General features: G+C 64.6%; 1 protein-coding gene across 2 annotated transcripts in view; it reads right to left on the bottom strand.

Annotated features, from left to right (window-relative positions):
• The window catches only part of CBFA2T3 (CBFA2/RUNX1 partner transcriptional co-repressor 3), a 53,769-nt gene that overhangs the window by 9,212 nt on the left and 28,456 nt on the right, over positions 1 to 16,101 (bottom strand). The window contains exons 2-5 of one of the 2 annotated variants that reach the window (XM_032389949.1): positions 11,538 to 11,684; positions 8,589 to 8,666; positions 3,215 to 3,453; positions 3,039 to 3,128 (exon numbers count right to left, since the gene is read on the bottom strand). In XM_032389949.1, coding sequence (XP_032245840.1) covers positions 3,039 to 3,128; positions 3,215 to 3,453; positions 8,589 to 8,666; positions 11,538 to 11,658 — 528 coding nt within the window. In that variant the 5' untranslated portion in view covers positions 11,659 to 11,684. The remainder of the gene's footprint in view (positions 1 to 3,038; positions 3,129 to 3,214; positions 3,454 to 8,588; positions 8,667 to 11,537; positions 11,685 to 16,101) is intronic. The other variant, XM_032389950.1, reaches the window with a different exon arrangement.

Below are 16,101 nucleotides of genomic sequence, written 5' to 3'. Positions count from 1 at the left end.
AACGGGGGCCAGCCCGCCATCTGTCGAACACGTTAGGAGCATGAGCTGGGAAAGGAGGTCCCGGGAGGTCTGAAGACGCCAAACATCCTCCCTCTCCCCTGCCGGCCCCCCCTCCCGAATGGCCTCCCTTGGCTGGCTCAGCAGGGCGGGGACCGCAGGGGCACCGGCTGGCTGGCTGGTCGCTGTTAGGGCTGTGGAAACATCTGGATTCCCGGCCGGCTGGGGCCAGCTGGGAGCCGGGGCTGCGGGCGGAGGGCCGGCCGGGTGGGGCAGCGTCTCCCAGCTTCCGGAAAGCCCCACCACGTAGCCACGCATGGTGTCAGGCTGAGCAGTGGGTTCGGGGGTCTCGGGGCCCTTGGTGGGGGCGAGGGGAAGGGGGAGCCCCAGGGCAGAAGACTGGGCGGGGGCTGTGGGGCGGCTGCTGCCTTTGGGGCAGCAGTCCCCACTGTGGGAGGGGAGGCCCGGCCACCCAGATGCAGACAGGCTGCGCTGGTCACCAGAGCCCCGTGAACACCGACATGGCAGGAGGGCCCAGAACTACCTTCTTCACAGGCAGGGACTCAGGCCAAAGGGAAATCAGTGTTTGCGCAAACAAGTGCGACATGGGGTTGGCTGAGCCGTGACCCCCGTTTGCCAGGGCTTGTGGTGTTTCTGCGGCTCTGTCCAGGGCCTCCTCAGATGCCCACACAGCCTGGGTGCTGCGGGCCCGGCGGTCAGCCCACCCTGGCTCTGCCCTGGGACCCTGGGCCAGACACTTGACTTGTGTCTCATCTGCGAGTGGGGCTGTCCTCCCGCCCTGGGTGTGAGTTACCTCACGCATTCCTGCCCCCGTGACGGGATCACCGTGGGAGAGGTCCGAGAGCCCAGGGCTGGGGTCTGAGCCAGGCGGGCCACAGTTCCTGCCTCTTCTGCAGGGCATCGGGCACCCGCAAGGGCACACCCCATGGTGGGCCTGGTGGGCGGTGAATCCTCTGGAAGGTGATGCCCCTCCCAGGGCTCTGGCTGGCACCTCGTCACCAGGGCCTGCAGATGGAACTGGCTGCACCCCAGGAGCTCCATGTCAGGGAGACAGACTCCGTGTCCTTGACAGTGTGCTGGCCCCGAGCCCCGGGTGGGGTCACAGGCACGGAGCGGTCTTGGCGTGAGAGCCCCGGGAGCCCTTCGAGACCACCGTGGGCAGAGGGGACACAGAGCCAGAGAGCTCCGTCACAGGCAGTGCTGGGCCTGGCGTGGTCTACCTGGCAGCGCGCTGGGGTGTGTCTGGGAGGACACTGGGGGGGGGGGGGGGGGCCCCGGGGGGGGGGGGGGGGGGGGTGGGGGGGGGCCGGGGGGGGGGGGTGGTGGCGCCGTGGGCCGGGGGCTGCAGGCCTGGCTGGGGCCAGAGCAGGGACACCGGATGCTCCCCGCTTCTCCGATAAACAAGGGCAGCTGAGTGGGCGGGGACATCTGCTGTAAATATTTGATCTGACCGAGTAAGCAGGCGCACTGTGTCCCCAAAGATGGGGAGCATGGAGTCAGCAGTAAGTGGAAGGAAGGGAGGGCAGGGCCACGCTCCTGTGAATTACAAGTGACAGCCAGATGGGCCCAAACCCTGGCGCCGCGGCTGGCGCCCCGGCTCGGGGTGTGAGCGCAGCAGGGTGTGGGAGGGAGGGCAGGAAGGAGGGAGGAGAGGACGGGTGTGGGGCGGGACCTAGGGTCCCCTTGACAGGGACTGTCAGGACCGCGGTGCCAGCCCAGGGCCTGCCTGCAAAGGCCTGGGTCCAGCCGGACTCCACCTCTCTACCAGGGGGACCTGGGAGCCAGGAACGGTAGGCGTCCCTGCACCGCCCCCTTCACAGGGTTGCGGCGGGGCGGGGGGGTCAGCAGGGGCGCTGCAAAGAGCTTTGCAAAGCATGCCTGGTCCGCAGAGCGTTTAAATGCCCCGACGAGGATGCCCCAACATGAAGCGAGCATCCGCCCCCCACCCAGTGGGCTGAGGATGGCGCCCATGGCAGGTTTGCAGAAACCGAGTCAGAGAGGGGTGAGCTAGCTCGGCCAGGCCGACAGCAGCGGCCCAGTGGCAGGGCTGGGAGCCGGGAGCATCTGGCCTAGTCTGTCCTCAAGCCCCTCCGGAAGGCAGCCCCCAGGGCCCGCCGCGCCGGTGAGCAGGGCCCAGGCAGACGGCATCTGCTAAGTGAGCTCTGTGGAACCCTGATCCCCGGAGGGGCCCAGAAGTAAGGGTCACAGGGTCACATCCCTTTGGGAAGCGTTTCACCTTTGCCCTCTCTGGGAGACACAAGATCCTCCTGGTGGAGGGAATGCCCTGAGAAGCGGTCCAGCGGGGTCTAGAGCTACGCTTGTCCTGTTGTGTACACACACCAATCCCCCAGTACCTTGCCGCAGGTTCCGACTCAGGGGCTCTGGGCTGGGGCCCAGGAACCTGCGTGGCTCACGAGCCCTCGTGCTGATGCTGCTGTGGGCCCGGCACCGCCCTCCCCCTGCAGAGGCCCTGGTCCACTGCTGGCCTTCCGCGTCGGGCCGCACGGCCCTCATTCCCTCTGACGCCCACTCATCCATCCGGCCGCCCATCCCTCCGTCTGTCCCTCTCCTCCCTCTGATCCAGCCTCACGCCAAACACAACAGGCACACTCCTGCCTCGGGCCTCTGTGCCTGTTGTCCCTGAGGCTCTGTCCCCCGCTATCCACCTGCTTCCCTCCCTCATCCTCCTCAGCCTGCACCAAATGCCCCCCCATCTGCACCGGTCTGTGGCCATTGTTGGTTGGCTGAGCTCCCTCCCACCGTGTCCCCAGGCCTCATGCATGACCAGGCACATAGTGGGTGCTCAAAGCATAGCTGTCTAGAGGATGAGTGTATTTGACCAGTACTGCAGGACTGAGACGGGGAGCTCTGTGTTAGACCACTGGGTCCGGAGGTCAGCGCTGTTCCCACGCGGGACCTTCCAGCGTGGGCCGAGAGTGGTGCCTGATCACAGCGGGCGGGGAGCAGATCTGGGACTCCGCGGAGGGCCCAGCGACGGGGGGAGATGGACGCGTGCTTACCTTCAGAAAGGGGATGACAAACGGACGCAGAGGGAAGTTGGTGGCCTCTTGGAGCTTGGAATGGAACTCCTCAATGGTCAGCGTGGAGTTCTGTGCAAGGAAACACAGCTGCAGTCAGCCGAGCCCCACGGCCCAGCTCCGCAGACCACCAGGCCTCTGCCGCCCGCCGCACTCACCACGAGCCCCAGCACCAGCGTGCGGACGCGCTCCCCGATCTCCGGGGAGATGTCGCTGCCGAACTGCTGCAGGGTGGTGAGGAAGCGCTTGAGCTTGCTGAGCTGCCGCGCCCCACAGGCCGGGGGCAGGTGCTGAGTGGACAGTGAGGCTGTGGACGAGGTGGCCGGGCCATTGCTGAAGCCGCTGGGTGTGGACGGGGCCCCGTTGACGGCCGTTGGCGAGTGACTGCCGTTCATCACTACGGGAAGGAGGGGAGCGTTGAGGACGACAGCTGACAGAGGCCGCGGGCTGGAGCCAGCAGCGGTGTGGCGGGGGCACTGGACGCCCTGCATGGATGTCCAGACTGGGGCTCAGGGCAGCAGCGGGTGGGGCTGGGCCAGCGTGCGGCCACGATCGGCGTGGCCCGGCTCAGCACCACCCCTTGGCCTTGCTCTGGGCTGCATGGTCAGGCCCCTCACAGCGAGGGGGGGGGACACCACACCAGGACACCGCCAGTCTGCTCAGGTGTCTGCTGGGATCAGGCAGAGGGGCTTCTCCTCCAGGAGGGACCTGCAGGCCTATGTCCCCCTTTCCAGGGATCGGTGGCTCACCCTTTCTGAAAGGCCATGACCTTCACCTCTGCCACGACGGCCCCAAGTGTTGCCCCATGGCCTACACAGGCCCCGTTGCCTGGGCTGACAGGGCTTGGGGTGGGGCAGAGGGCCCTGGACACCCTGGACGAGTGGCGTTGGATCCTGGCCAGGAGGCTCCTGGAGGGCTGCTGTCTGGGGCTGCCACACCCGGGTGTGAATGCACAGGAGCCCTGGGCTGTGTGGGGAGGACAGGCAGGGGACTGGAGGCCCCTGTGATGAGCACACTGCAGGGGTCAGAAGAGCAGCACCAGTGGTCACCAGGGCCCCAACACCGGAGTCAGTGTCCCAGGACTGGTGGAGACCTGGGGTCCCATGCCATGCCCTGGGACAAGACCTTACTCCTCGCTGAGCCTGCGCCTGGCCTGCACCCCAGTTCCCTGGCCTCAGGAGCCTGAGCCTCAATGACCAGGGTCTGCAGATTCTGAGATGTCAGAGATCGTGGGCTGCCAGGGCCCTTGGTGACAGTGGACAGGGCTCCAGATGTGGGAAGGGAAGTTGGCACACATGGGAGTCCTGAGGCTTGTCTGATACACCCAGCAGCCACTCACACCTTGCCCCCTCAACCAGCTGCCTGGGCACCTGCTCCGGGCAGCTCCCTGTGTTCACACACTGAGCCCCTTGCACACTCACTGGCCTGCCCCTGAACGTGCTCCCTACATGGTCTGAACCCCTAACACATGCCTTCCGTTCCCCACCTCTACTCCCTGCCTCAGCATCCTTACACATACTCCTATGCACACACACACAACACACACTCATGCCTATACACATGTACACACATGCACCTGCACACACACGTGTGGACATGCACCCACCTGCAGACATACCCATGTACTCTCAGCCCCACATACACACATACACACACATGCACAAAAGAAATACATGCATACACACATGCGTACACTCACACATACATGCACACACACAAGGACATGCATGCACACACGAATACACATACACACAAGGACGTGCATGCACACACGGACACACATACACACAAGGACATGCATGCACACACGGACACACATACAAGGACATGCATGCACACACGGACACAAATACACACAAGGACATGCATGCACACACAGACACACATATACACAAGGACATGCATGCACACACGGACACACATACACACAAAGACATGCAGGCACACACGAACACACATACACACAAGGACATGCATGCACACACGGACACACATACACACAAGGACATGCAGGCACACACGAACACACATACACACAAGGACATGCATGCACACACGGACACACATACACACAAGGACATGYATGCACACACGGACACACATACACACAAGGACATGCATGCACACACGGACACACATGCACACAAGGACATGCATGCACACACGGACACACATGCACACATGAACACACATGCCTACACACATGCACACACAGCCATGTACACTCACACACATACATGTACACAAGGACACACATGCACACATGAACACACATGCATACACACAGCCATGTACACTCACACGCACACATGCACACAAGGACACACATGCACACACGGACACGCATGCACACACGAACACATATGAACACACATGCATACACACAGCCATGTACACTCACACACACGCACACGCGGACATGCATGCACACATGAACACACATGAACACATGCACACACAGCCATGTACACTCACACGCACACACGTGCATATGCAGCCCCACGCAGCCGGACCTGTGTGTATGATAGCACCCATGTATACACACAGATGCACGCGCACATGGACATCTCTCACTCACTCGCCTGTGGTCCCCAGGCCCACGCCCCCCCCGTCCAGCTGGGCCTGTGCCCAGGGGCCAAGCCGGGGAGTCTTTGGAGGCGGGCAGCTCAGGGCTGCTGCACCCTGAGGATGGAATTTCTCGAGGCTCCAGGCCCTCCCTGGACCCATGGCTGAGACCTGGCTGCCTGTGAGTGTGGAGATGGGGAGCAAGAGCTCCTTTCTCGGGGATGGGGATGCGGCCAGGGTCAGCTCTGTGAAGCGGCTTCCGCTGAGCACCAGGCGTGTCTGCCGTTGACCCTGCTTGCTCTGGCCGCTGGGGGTGTGGCTGTGCCGCCCCAGACCACGCCCGCCCTGCCCATCCTGGCCGGGCCCTGGGAAGTGTCCTCTGCACACGCTCTTGGCCTCACCCGGCCTGGAGGGGCAGCCCACATGCCAGCCCCCTCCCTGGGCCTCAGCCCTCCCCCAGCTGTGGCTCTCCTGGGTCCTTGTCACCCCCTCCACCTGCCCTGCAGGCCAGGGAGACACAGCTCCCACTGAGTCCAGCCCCGGGGCTGCACTGTCCCCCGTGGGCTCTGGAACCGGCCCATCCCTGGCCCCCGGAGCCCTCTGATGAGTGCCCTCTGTTAGCCCTGAGGCTGCCGTCTGGTGGGCTTTGCCTGCCCCAGACGCTGCCCGCACGTCCAGCTGCGACGGCTGGCTCTGCCCCACGGACCTGCTTGCCAGAGACACCTGTAAATGTCCCTCCCTGACTCACTGCACTGGACTGCTGGCCACGAGCCAGGCACCCAGCCTGCAGGTGGCAAGGCTCACTATTACCACGCACACTCCATAGGATTCCCCAGACGGCCTGCCCCCCCGCGGGGTGACCCCAGCACCCATAGGCCCTCAGCAGCAGCCGACACAGCTCTGCCCTCATGGGCAGGAGAAGCCGCCCTGGCTGGGAGGGACATCCTGCCCGAGGCCTCACATCTGCCTGGACTAGCCCAGGGAGGTGAGAATGGGGGCCTGGCCTCAGTTCCTTCATTTGCAAATGGGCCTTGGCTAAACCCGAGGACTGGTGCCCGGCCCCCTTCCGCTCCATGCTCCCCTGGATTATAGAACCTCCGCTATCCTTCTACCACCAGAAGGAGCTGGGGATGCTTAACCCTGATTGCTTCTGTATGTTGGGGGATCACTCATCACTTGTCAATAATTGGCCACCACTTAGCAGAGGTTTGGAAACCACTGGCTGAAGGCCTCCTGTCCTGAGACGGGGCCCAAGGACTCAAGTCAGCTCTCCCCTCCCCAGCAGACACCATGCAGTCGGAGCCCGTTTGCCTCTGGTCTGAATGATCTCGGAAGCCCCTTCTAGGGCCTTGAAGGGACACACCAGCCCCGGAGTGTCACCTCATTCGGGGGCTTCCCTCGCTCTTCAATGGAGAGTGAACGCCAAACACAGGCAGGAAGCGTCCCCGTCCGTCACCCTCTCTGAGGTGCTGTCTGGAGGATCCTCCGAGAGCAGGAGACCCCATTGTTGTGCCAATTTTCTCTCTCCCTGGTGAGCTCCAGCCAACGGACGCCCTGGTCAAGAGTGATGAGAGCCGCCGGCCGTCATCCCGGCCAGGCCAGGAGATGGCCCTGCTGCCACGATGGCCTCAGCTCACCACAGCAGGGGGCTGATTCCTCGCAGCAGAGCTGGGCCGTCACCGGGGTCTGGATCTTCCAGAGGCTTCTAAGACGAACGGCTGTGTCTACCTCCTGGGTCCCCACCCGGCGGCTGCTGGCCCCGCCTGGGCCTGACCTCCCTGCAGCTCTCTTACCAGCTTGCCCTCGGTGCCTGGGTCCTCCCGGTGGCCTGCTTGCCCTCGCTTGCCCGTGTTCCCTCCCGCGGGCTGCCGGGCAGTCTCAGCAACTTGCTAAAGAGACGCCGAAAATAACCCCCAGCCACAAGCGCTTTCATTCCCACAACAGGTGTGTTACTAAGTTAGACCGCACACGTGTCCCCGGCTGAGGTTTGGGGGCACACACGAGCACCCCTGTGGCTCCCCCGGCCCCAGGGCCCGGGCGGGGGTCGCGCTGGGACGCGGAACCCGACAAGCAGCCCCTCCCCCAGCCCCTCTCCCCGTCAGCACCGCGGCTCCGGGGACACGCTGGGCGCCAGAGCCAGGCCAGGCGCGGCTCCCACAGGGCAGTAAGGACAACGGTATCGCGGGACATAAATAATGCAGGACTGATACGTCACCTCCTGCTCAGAGCCTGGGGGCTCCGCAGGGCCACCCGGGCCGTGCAGCCCCCTGGCGTAGAGTCAGGGCCTGACCTGACCGCACTTGCTGGCTGACGAACTATGAGCACGGCCCTCGAGCGCTTTCCGCCACAGGCCTCAGCTGTGGTCCCGAGACTTGGGCAGAAATGTCCACTGGCGACTGAGCACCCAGCGTGTCCCGGGCCCCGTGTGAGACCAGCAGCATCTCACGGCTCCTTGTAGTTGCCCTTGGCACTAGGTGCTGGGATGACTGCCGTTTGACAGGTAGAGAAACCGAGGCACAAGTGTGGTACCTGCCCAAGTCACCTGGCCAGGAGGGGTGGGAGCTGGGGCCTGAGGCGGGCCGGGGTCTGCCCTTGAGTCGGCCAAGCGACTGACTCGCTGTTGACATCGGATCTTCTCACAACTCTGGGATCTGGATCTGCCTTATTCATCCTGCTCTGTGGTTGGGGAAAAGGAGCTCAGAGAGGCCCCCCACCTGCCCAGTGCCACACAGCTCGTGAGTGCAGGGCGGCTGTGAACTCGGGTCTGACTCGGGGCTCTGTGCTCTGCTCTCCTGGGCCTGCCCCCGGCCCCCTCTTCTCTCTAAGGGAGGCAGGGCTCATGAACACAGCAGACGCAACAATAATGGGGATGCAGGCAGTGAGGGGCACTGCCGTGGCCTTCCCCGGGGCAGAGGCTGCTGGGGTGAGGACCTCCCAGGAGGCTGCGGTTTTTGTTATTTTACTTACAAAGACAGACCATAGACCACTTTAAGCAGCCATGAAAACGGCCGTGGGGCAGGGACATCGTGGGCCCGTCTTCTCGATCTGTAAGCAAAATAAGAAAAACACCCTGTCAGGAAAGAGCAGGTGGGTGGGCAGGGCCGCCCCTCCCCTCTGCCTCTCCACAGCAGTTTTGGGGACTGGGACTCTGTCACCACCTTGGGCCGGTCCATTCTCTTCTCTGGGCCTCAGTCCCTCTACCGTAAAATAACAGGGTTGTATTGGGGGGTCTCTTAGGGCCATATCTGGGAGGACCTTCTAGAGCTCAACAAGCCCTGCAGTGTCTCCAACCGGCATGGGTGGGACACCTTGGTTCCTAAAAAGCTCTCTTCCTGGAAGGCGCCCTATAACCCCACTTGGCACCATCCTCAAGGGACCCGGAGCCCAAGCCGACAAGACGTGAGGTCCATTGACAGACAAGCCAGTGGTGGTTGGAAAACAAGGCCCAGCCCTTAGCCACCGTGAAGGGAAGAAGCACCAAGGGGGCAGAGATGTGATCTGTCCGAGCTGGAGTTAGTAAGTGGAGCCGAGGCCAGATGGGCTGGACCACTGCAGACAGGCAGTGAGCCCCCCGTCACAGGGAGTAATCAAGGGCAGGACGGGCCTTTGAGGGCATCCCAAGCCATCTCAGCCATCCTGACCACCGCCACAGCCATACCGTGGCTTCAACTCCAGCATGAATTTGTGCCCAGGCGGTCATCAGGCAAGGAAAACCAGCTTGAGCCACGGCTCAAGGTCAGTCTCTGGCCTGCGTGGCTCCCAGGCTGCTCCTGGGGAAGCTGGGGAGGCTCCCACCCCCGGCGGCCAGGGGCATGATGCAGTTAACCACGGCTTTCTGGGAATTCCACACAACTTCGCACAATTCCGAGGCCCCTTGGAGGGGACCAGAGACCCAGATGGACACCTCAGCAGCCCAATGACATTAAAGTACTGGCTTCGAGTAGAAGGAACCATCAGCCTCTTGTAACGTCCATGCCCCAGATAGAGCCAGGCCCTCCCCTCCAGAAACGTGAGCCCGTGGTGCACCAGTGTGAGGGGACAGATGGCCGTGAGGGGGGCCCTGAGCCACATACACACCCCACCCCTGTCCCCAACCTGGAACATCTGGTTCCCAGACCGGCGCTTTCGGGAGCATGGGTCCTGGGCCAAGAAGGACAGTAGGCCGAGGGCGACATGCCCTTCCTAGCCGGGCAAGTGGCCCCGAGGCCTCGGTCACGCTGGCCACGGCCCGCCGGCTTCTCTGCCTGGGCACCAGACCCTGGAGGGTGGGCTCGTCATTTTGGGAGGAGGGCCCACGGCCTTGTGTCTTGGGAGCTGCTAGTGGCGGTTAAATGCCGTGGGAGCCTCCGCCTGTGGCCGACAGGGGTCCAGCCCCGAGGTGAGGGCGGGGTCCGCACGGCAGAGGCAGAGGGGACCCGATGGCCAGCAGCTGCGTGACGGGAGAGCCCAGCCAGCCCCTGCAGGCCGACCCCAGCCTGGACGCCCAGGGCTACCGCAGTGTGAGGCCCCGCTCTCCTGGGCCCCTCCTGGGGAAGGAAAGGTCTGGGGTTCATTCCGGTCTCCATTACATATGGTGACCCTGGCACAGACCGGCCCGAGGAGGAGGACCTGGGACCTTCTGTGGAGGGAAGGTGCGGGGAGGGTGCTGGCTGTTAAGCTCCTGAGTGTGCTGGGAAGTCTGCCTCCGACTACACGGGCAGCCGCTGGTGCGTTCCACCTGCCCCCCACGGCGCGGCGCGCTCAGGAGGCCCGCTCAAAGCCGGCATCCTACAGACAAGGGCCAAGCCTGGCCTGACCGCTGAAAGCAGCACCTTTCTCCAGAGGTAAGCAGGGTCACAGCCAAGCCCCATGGTCCCCGGCTGCCCGGCCTCCGATGACAGGGAAGAAAGGAGCTGGGCCCTGCGGTCTCACCTGGGCTATGGCTGGCGGGAGGCTGTCTGAGGAACCACCAGGCTGAGGCACTCGAGGCTCCCTTCCCAGAGACGGGCTTTGCTTGGGTTTCAAACCTGGCGAAGGGTTCCCCACGTGTGGGGCTTTCTGGCCTCTGGATGTGGGGGGAGCAGGTGCCGTGCGGATTCTCTCCACTACCCACCAGAAATGCCCAGGACACACTGCTAAGCCCCTCGTCTTGGGGGGCACGGGATACCATACCCCCCACCGGCCCAAGGCTGGCGTCTCCTCCCAAATGCTCAAGACCCCAAAGTCACTGAGTCACCGATTTTTCTGAGTCAAAGCAACAGGTCAGCAGTGGTGTTTGTGGACTGTGGAAGCCCACCCAGAGACACTGTGTGTGCCCAGATGCTCACCCCAGGTCAGCCCAGGGCCAGGGAGACACTGGGCGAAGGGCCGGCCTGCCCTGCACATCCCCCGGCAGCAGGGCCCCCGGCTGATGCCAGGTCCTGGCCACCCTCACACCCCGCTGTGGCCTGGCTGCCCAGCTCCGCTGAGGCCAGGGCCACCTCTGATGGACTCGCAGCCCTCGAGTAAGCTGCTGGGTGCTGGGAGGGCTCTCCCTGTCCCTCTCTGGGCTCCAAGTGTAAGAGCTTTGACAAAACACTCACGACGTGCTGTCACTGGGTAAGAACTTGCACTAACTCGCTTGTCCTCACAGCAGCTCGCTGAGGCAGGGACTGTGGCCAGCCCCGAATTATGGATGAGGAACGCCAGGTCCAGAGAGGTTAAGTAGCTTACCCAAGGCCACACAGCCACAAAGTAGAAGAACCAGGATTTGAACCTGAGGCTCAGGCTCTGAGCCATGATGAGATCCTCCCTCTCAAGGGCCCAACGGTGGGCGTTTATGGGTTCAGGGCGGAGGGCCCCCAGCCCTGGCTTGATTCGCGGTAATGCTCGGAGCCTCACACAGCTCCAGGGGACCTCCACTCTGCCCACTCGGTGCCCCAGCCCTGGGTTACTCACTTGTGTGAGGCGTGAAGGAGGGGAGCCGGGTGGCCCCCTGGGACGCGGCGGGCGCTGGGGGCGGCATGCCGGGGGGCGTGGAGCGGGGCTGCGTCTTCACCTCGGCAGGCGAGTCGGGCATCGTTGCTGTCTTGTCCTTCCTGTCCACTGCAGGGGGCCGCGGGGAGGAGAGAAAAAGAGGCACGGTGAAGCAGGCTGAGGGGATGCGAGGGACCCATGCTGGGTGTGGACCTGCGCTGCGGGCACCCGGGGGGGGCCCCCGGCTCTGTGCACAGCTGGTCCCAATCCCAGGGCCCAGTGTGCCCCCGACAAGCCTCAGCTGTGCTCCAAGGCGGCTGACATCCCTCCCACCTGGGCTCAGAGGGCAGGCGTGGGGCAGCCCATTTCAGGTGGGCTGGAGGGCGGAGCTGGGAGAATCCTGGGTCAGTGGGAATGGGACTGGGGTCCTTCCTGGGGCGTGGCTCTGGGGGGGCTTAGGTTTACTCCCCAGCAGACCGGGGGCTGGGGGGCACCCCCCAGGCAGTGGATTACAAACACTAACTCTGTCAGCGTCCTCTGGAGGGCGTGTGCAGAGATGCCAGCCTCCCCACCCCGTTTTTGATGCCGCAGGTCTGGGGAAGGCCCAAGAATCTGCATTTCTAACAAGGTCCCAGGTGGGGGGCTGCAGGTGGTTGGACACCCCTCCTGGAGAAACCATGGTTCCCAGGGCCCTGACAGCTCTCAGATGTCAAAAGGCTTGCCCTGGGTGGGTGGGGTCTTCCCAGGAAGGCCTGGGAGGCAGACCCTCTGGGGTGGCAAACCCCTATTTAACCACCTGCTCGCCTGGGTAATGCACGCTGTTCTAGGCCTGCCACTCGATATGTGGTCCACAGACCGACGGGTCGTGTGCCCCTGACCTTGTCAAGATTCCCATGTGGTCTGTGACGCTCCGCTAAGGGTCAGGTGTGGAGATGTCCCATACCAAGGCCTGAGGGCCCTGAGCCCCGGGGCCCCCACAAAGCAGGGCCTGCAGGAAAGGGCCTCTGGGCGAATCTGACCAGCCACACAAAACCTGAGCCAGCAGCTGGTCATTGCAGCTGGAGGACGGCGAGCCCCGGGCCTCCCCCTGTGTCTAAACTCGGCTGAGCCAGTGCCCGGCAGGCCGGAAAACCAGAGAGGCGGTGGCTGGGATTTGGGGCGGCCCAGCTGCTCGAGCCGTCAGGGTGGGTGAGCTCTCCCTGTGACGGAGGCACCGCCCACGCGGCCCCAGCCGCTGCCCCGAGCTCACCCTGCTAACGCCGACGGGGTCTCGCCAGGGGCCGGGGCTGCACACCCGTCAGCTGTAGGCGGCTACATCTCACGCGTCCTCTGCCTCTCCCCCATTCCCCTCTCCCAGGGGCCCTGCAGGACAGGACGGACGCAGACACGCATGTGCACCCGGGGCAGCCAGCCTCTGTGGGTGGTGATTAATAACGCCGACAGATGGCATTCACTGTTACCTCGCGCCCGATCCGCGGCAGCCTCCCCTCCCTCCCCCACCCCCCCTTCACAGAGCGGAGATGCCCGTCGGGGCTCTGACAGCCCTGTGCACGCCGGGGCCCCGCGGGCTGACAGTGAAGAAGACCCCTCCCCGCTGGGCCCCCCGGAGCAGGGAAGCAGCCGGTAATTAGCGGCCACCCGGGCCACGCCGCACCTGCTGTCCACTCAGCTGCGGCCGCTGGCCTCCTTCCCGCTGGGCGCCCTGCCCCCCTGCAGCCCGCCTGCCAGGGAGCTGACGGCCGGGCACACGTGCACCGCAGCTGTGGGGGCCCGTCAACGCCGTGCCTGGCCGCAGGGCCGGCCGCCAGTCGCTGGTGACAACCAAAGAAGGCAAATGTGGCCGGCCACTGTGGGCCCTGGGCCACCCCTGCAGGGTGCAGACCCGTGCCGGCCAGCCCTGGGAGTGACCAGGCCCCTGGGGCAGGCAGTCCCCCCGGCCGGCATGGGGGGCGTTTCAGGCACGTGGCCGGCTCCAACTTGCCAAAGCCCTTCCACGCTGAGGACAAACGGCGCGGAGAGAGCAGAGGGAGCCTGCCGGGTCCGCTTGTGTGACATGCACGGCCAGCGGTGGGGACCGCGGGCGCTGGGCGCCAACACAGCAGGGCCCTTCGAGAATCCAGCTGGCGGACACTCAGCCCAGGGCCGCCCGCTGAGCGCCGAGAGGGGAAGAGGCCGCTCCCGCCAGCGCCCGCGACCTCCGTGGCAGAAAGGGAAGGTGAGGCCGCCCGTTTCCTGAGCAGACACGCAAACGCTCGCGGCTCCTTATTCTCGCGGAGGCCCCGGGGGTGGGGGTGCCGCGGCCAGCCCTCGCTCTCAGGTACAGAGAGGCGCGGTGTCTGCCGCGGGCACACGGGGGGGCTGGGCGCACCCCGCAGGGTCGTGCGGGTCTGCAGGGCTGCGAGGCCTGCCTGCCCCCAGTGCACCATGTTCTTCCAGAGGCCGCGGCGGGGCTGGCATGCAGACCTGGCTGCAGGGGGTGGGGGGGGCAGCCCCGGGGCACAGGTGCGCCGTGCGGGACCTCCCGAGTCTCTGGCGCCTTGAGTCCTGGCTCTGCTGCTTCTCACTGAGTGACCTGGGAGGTCCCTGCACCTCCCTGAGTCTTTATTTCCCGACAGAGGGGGTAGCAGTCTGCGCACGCACGCGCTCAGTGAAATTCGGCAGAGGTTTATGGAAGGACGGTGCGCCAGGACCCTGCTCTGGAGGCTGCCGTCGGCACAGACCCCACCCCAGAAAATGACGGAGGCCGTCGGGGAAGAGCGGAGGAGGTGTGGCGAGGGGGCAGGAACAGTGTTTGTGCCGCAGGGATGTGCAGAGTGTTCGGGAGCCTCGGCGAGGAGGCGTGTGAGGGCCTCCAGGACGGAGGGTCCGGAGGGTCAGCGGGGCTGGGCTGGTGCACGTGGACCTGCTGTGTGGGCAGAGGGGCCGGAGCGAGCCTCAGCTCGCACGTCCACTCTCCTGCCCAACACCCGGCAGCAGCCGCCACTGCGCGAGCGGCTTCTTGCTGACCCAGGCCGCCCTCCCGCCCCGTCAGGGCCGCCGTCCACCGCAACCCTCGCCCCTCTCCCCGCACCCAGAGCACCCCGCCGGTGGTTCCGCTCTGGCCTCACGTCCTCAGGCGACATGCCCCCACACTTGAGCTCCTCGCCCTCTGGAACGTCGCCCCGCGCGGGATGACCTTGCCTTCTGGTCCACCTGTTTGCAGGGAGCGCGTGGGGCGGGGACGTCCAGAAGGCTGGGGCACTCGATGCCAGAGCAGGACGCAGGGGCGATGGGGGTCTGAAGGCGTCTCCCTGGGGTCTCCCTGCATCGGGGCTGGAGGGGCCGGCCGAGCAGGGACAGCAGGGGGGGTCCACTCAGGGCCCAGGCTTGGAGGGAGCTGGAAGCTGCCCCCCAGGACGAGTCACTGCCTCTGTGAGCCTCACTCCTCGCTCACCAACTGCCCACCTCCCTGGTGTGCGGGACAGATCAAAGGAGACAGGGAGAAACGCACTTAGCAGAGGCCTGGCACCCGCCACGGTCACACCGCGGGTGGCGGGGGCTACAGTCACTGTCCTTACCTATCATCTCCTCCCCGTCCCCAAAGCCCCAGGCTGTGTGCGAGCCGACTGGCCCACAGCCCCTGCAGCCTGTGGGCAAACGGTAATGAGCTGCTGGACTGGGGCGGCCTTGTTCTCCTGCGCTGGCTTCCTGCCCTGCCCCCTCTCGAGGCCGCCTGCCAAGCCAAGGGCTGCTCCCTGGCCCCCCGAGACCCACAGCGAGGCTCAGACTCCCCGTGGCTCTCACGGGCTGGTGGCCAGCCTGGGGCTGTCCAGGCAGAACCCTGCACCCATAGCCACAGGAGCTGGCTGGGCTCAGGGTGCAGGGGATGGGCTCCTCCATCAGATGCTGGGTGCCGGGAGCCAGTGAGGGGTTCAGTCCTGCTTCCCGCCAAGGCTGTGAGCAAGGCCTGGCTCAGCTCCCTGGCAAGGCCAGACCCACCTGGAGACCCCGGGCAGGTCCTGTGAGGCCGCTTGTCTCCTCCCTCCTTCTCAGGTCCCCTCAACGTCCCTGCCCAGTGTCCTGACCCCCATGCTCTGCACACAGCGTCTGGTAGAATCCCCATGCCCTCCCCCGCAAAACGTACTGTCAGGGCCCTCTCATGTCCTGACTCCCCAGGGTCACCCGGCCTGGGAATGGCAGGCTAGGCCTGACCTGTGCCCTCCATCCCGAGCTCCGACTGTCCCCTCCACACCCACCCAGGCCTCTGTCTCCCACACTCCTCATTCTGGGGTGCTTCGAGGCTCTTAGTCCCACAGACCCTCCACCTGACGATGGGGGTTCCCCTGGAAAAGCTCCCTTTAGGGGGCTCTGGTTAGGCAGTTCTAGTCAAACCTTATAATGTTAATATATGATAATAAGGATATCCGCTGCCCCTATGCAGGGCCTCACACGCATTAGCTTGTCTACCCCTCAGGTCAGGAAAAGTGAAGTGACCCCAAGGACCGATTTTTATTAGGAATTCCACACGACAGGCTGGTTATCATGCCCATTTTTAGATGGTGAAGCT

Source organism: Phoca vitulina, unplaced genomic scaffold (assembly GCF_004348235.1).
Source record: "Phoca vitulina isolate PV1807 unplaced genomic scaffold, GSC_HSeal_1.0 scaffold56, whole genome shotgun sequence".
Lineage (NCBI taxonomy): Eukaryota > Metazoa > Chordata > Mammalia > Carnivora > Phocidae > Phoca > Phoca vitulina.
This window is presented reverse-complemented; position numbering and strand designations above follow the sequence as displayed.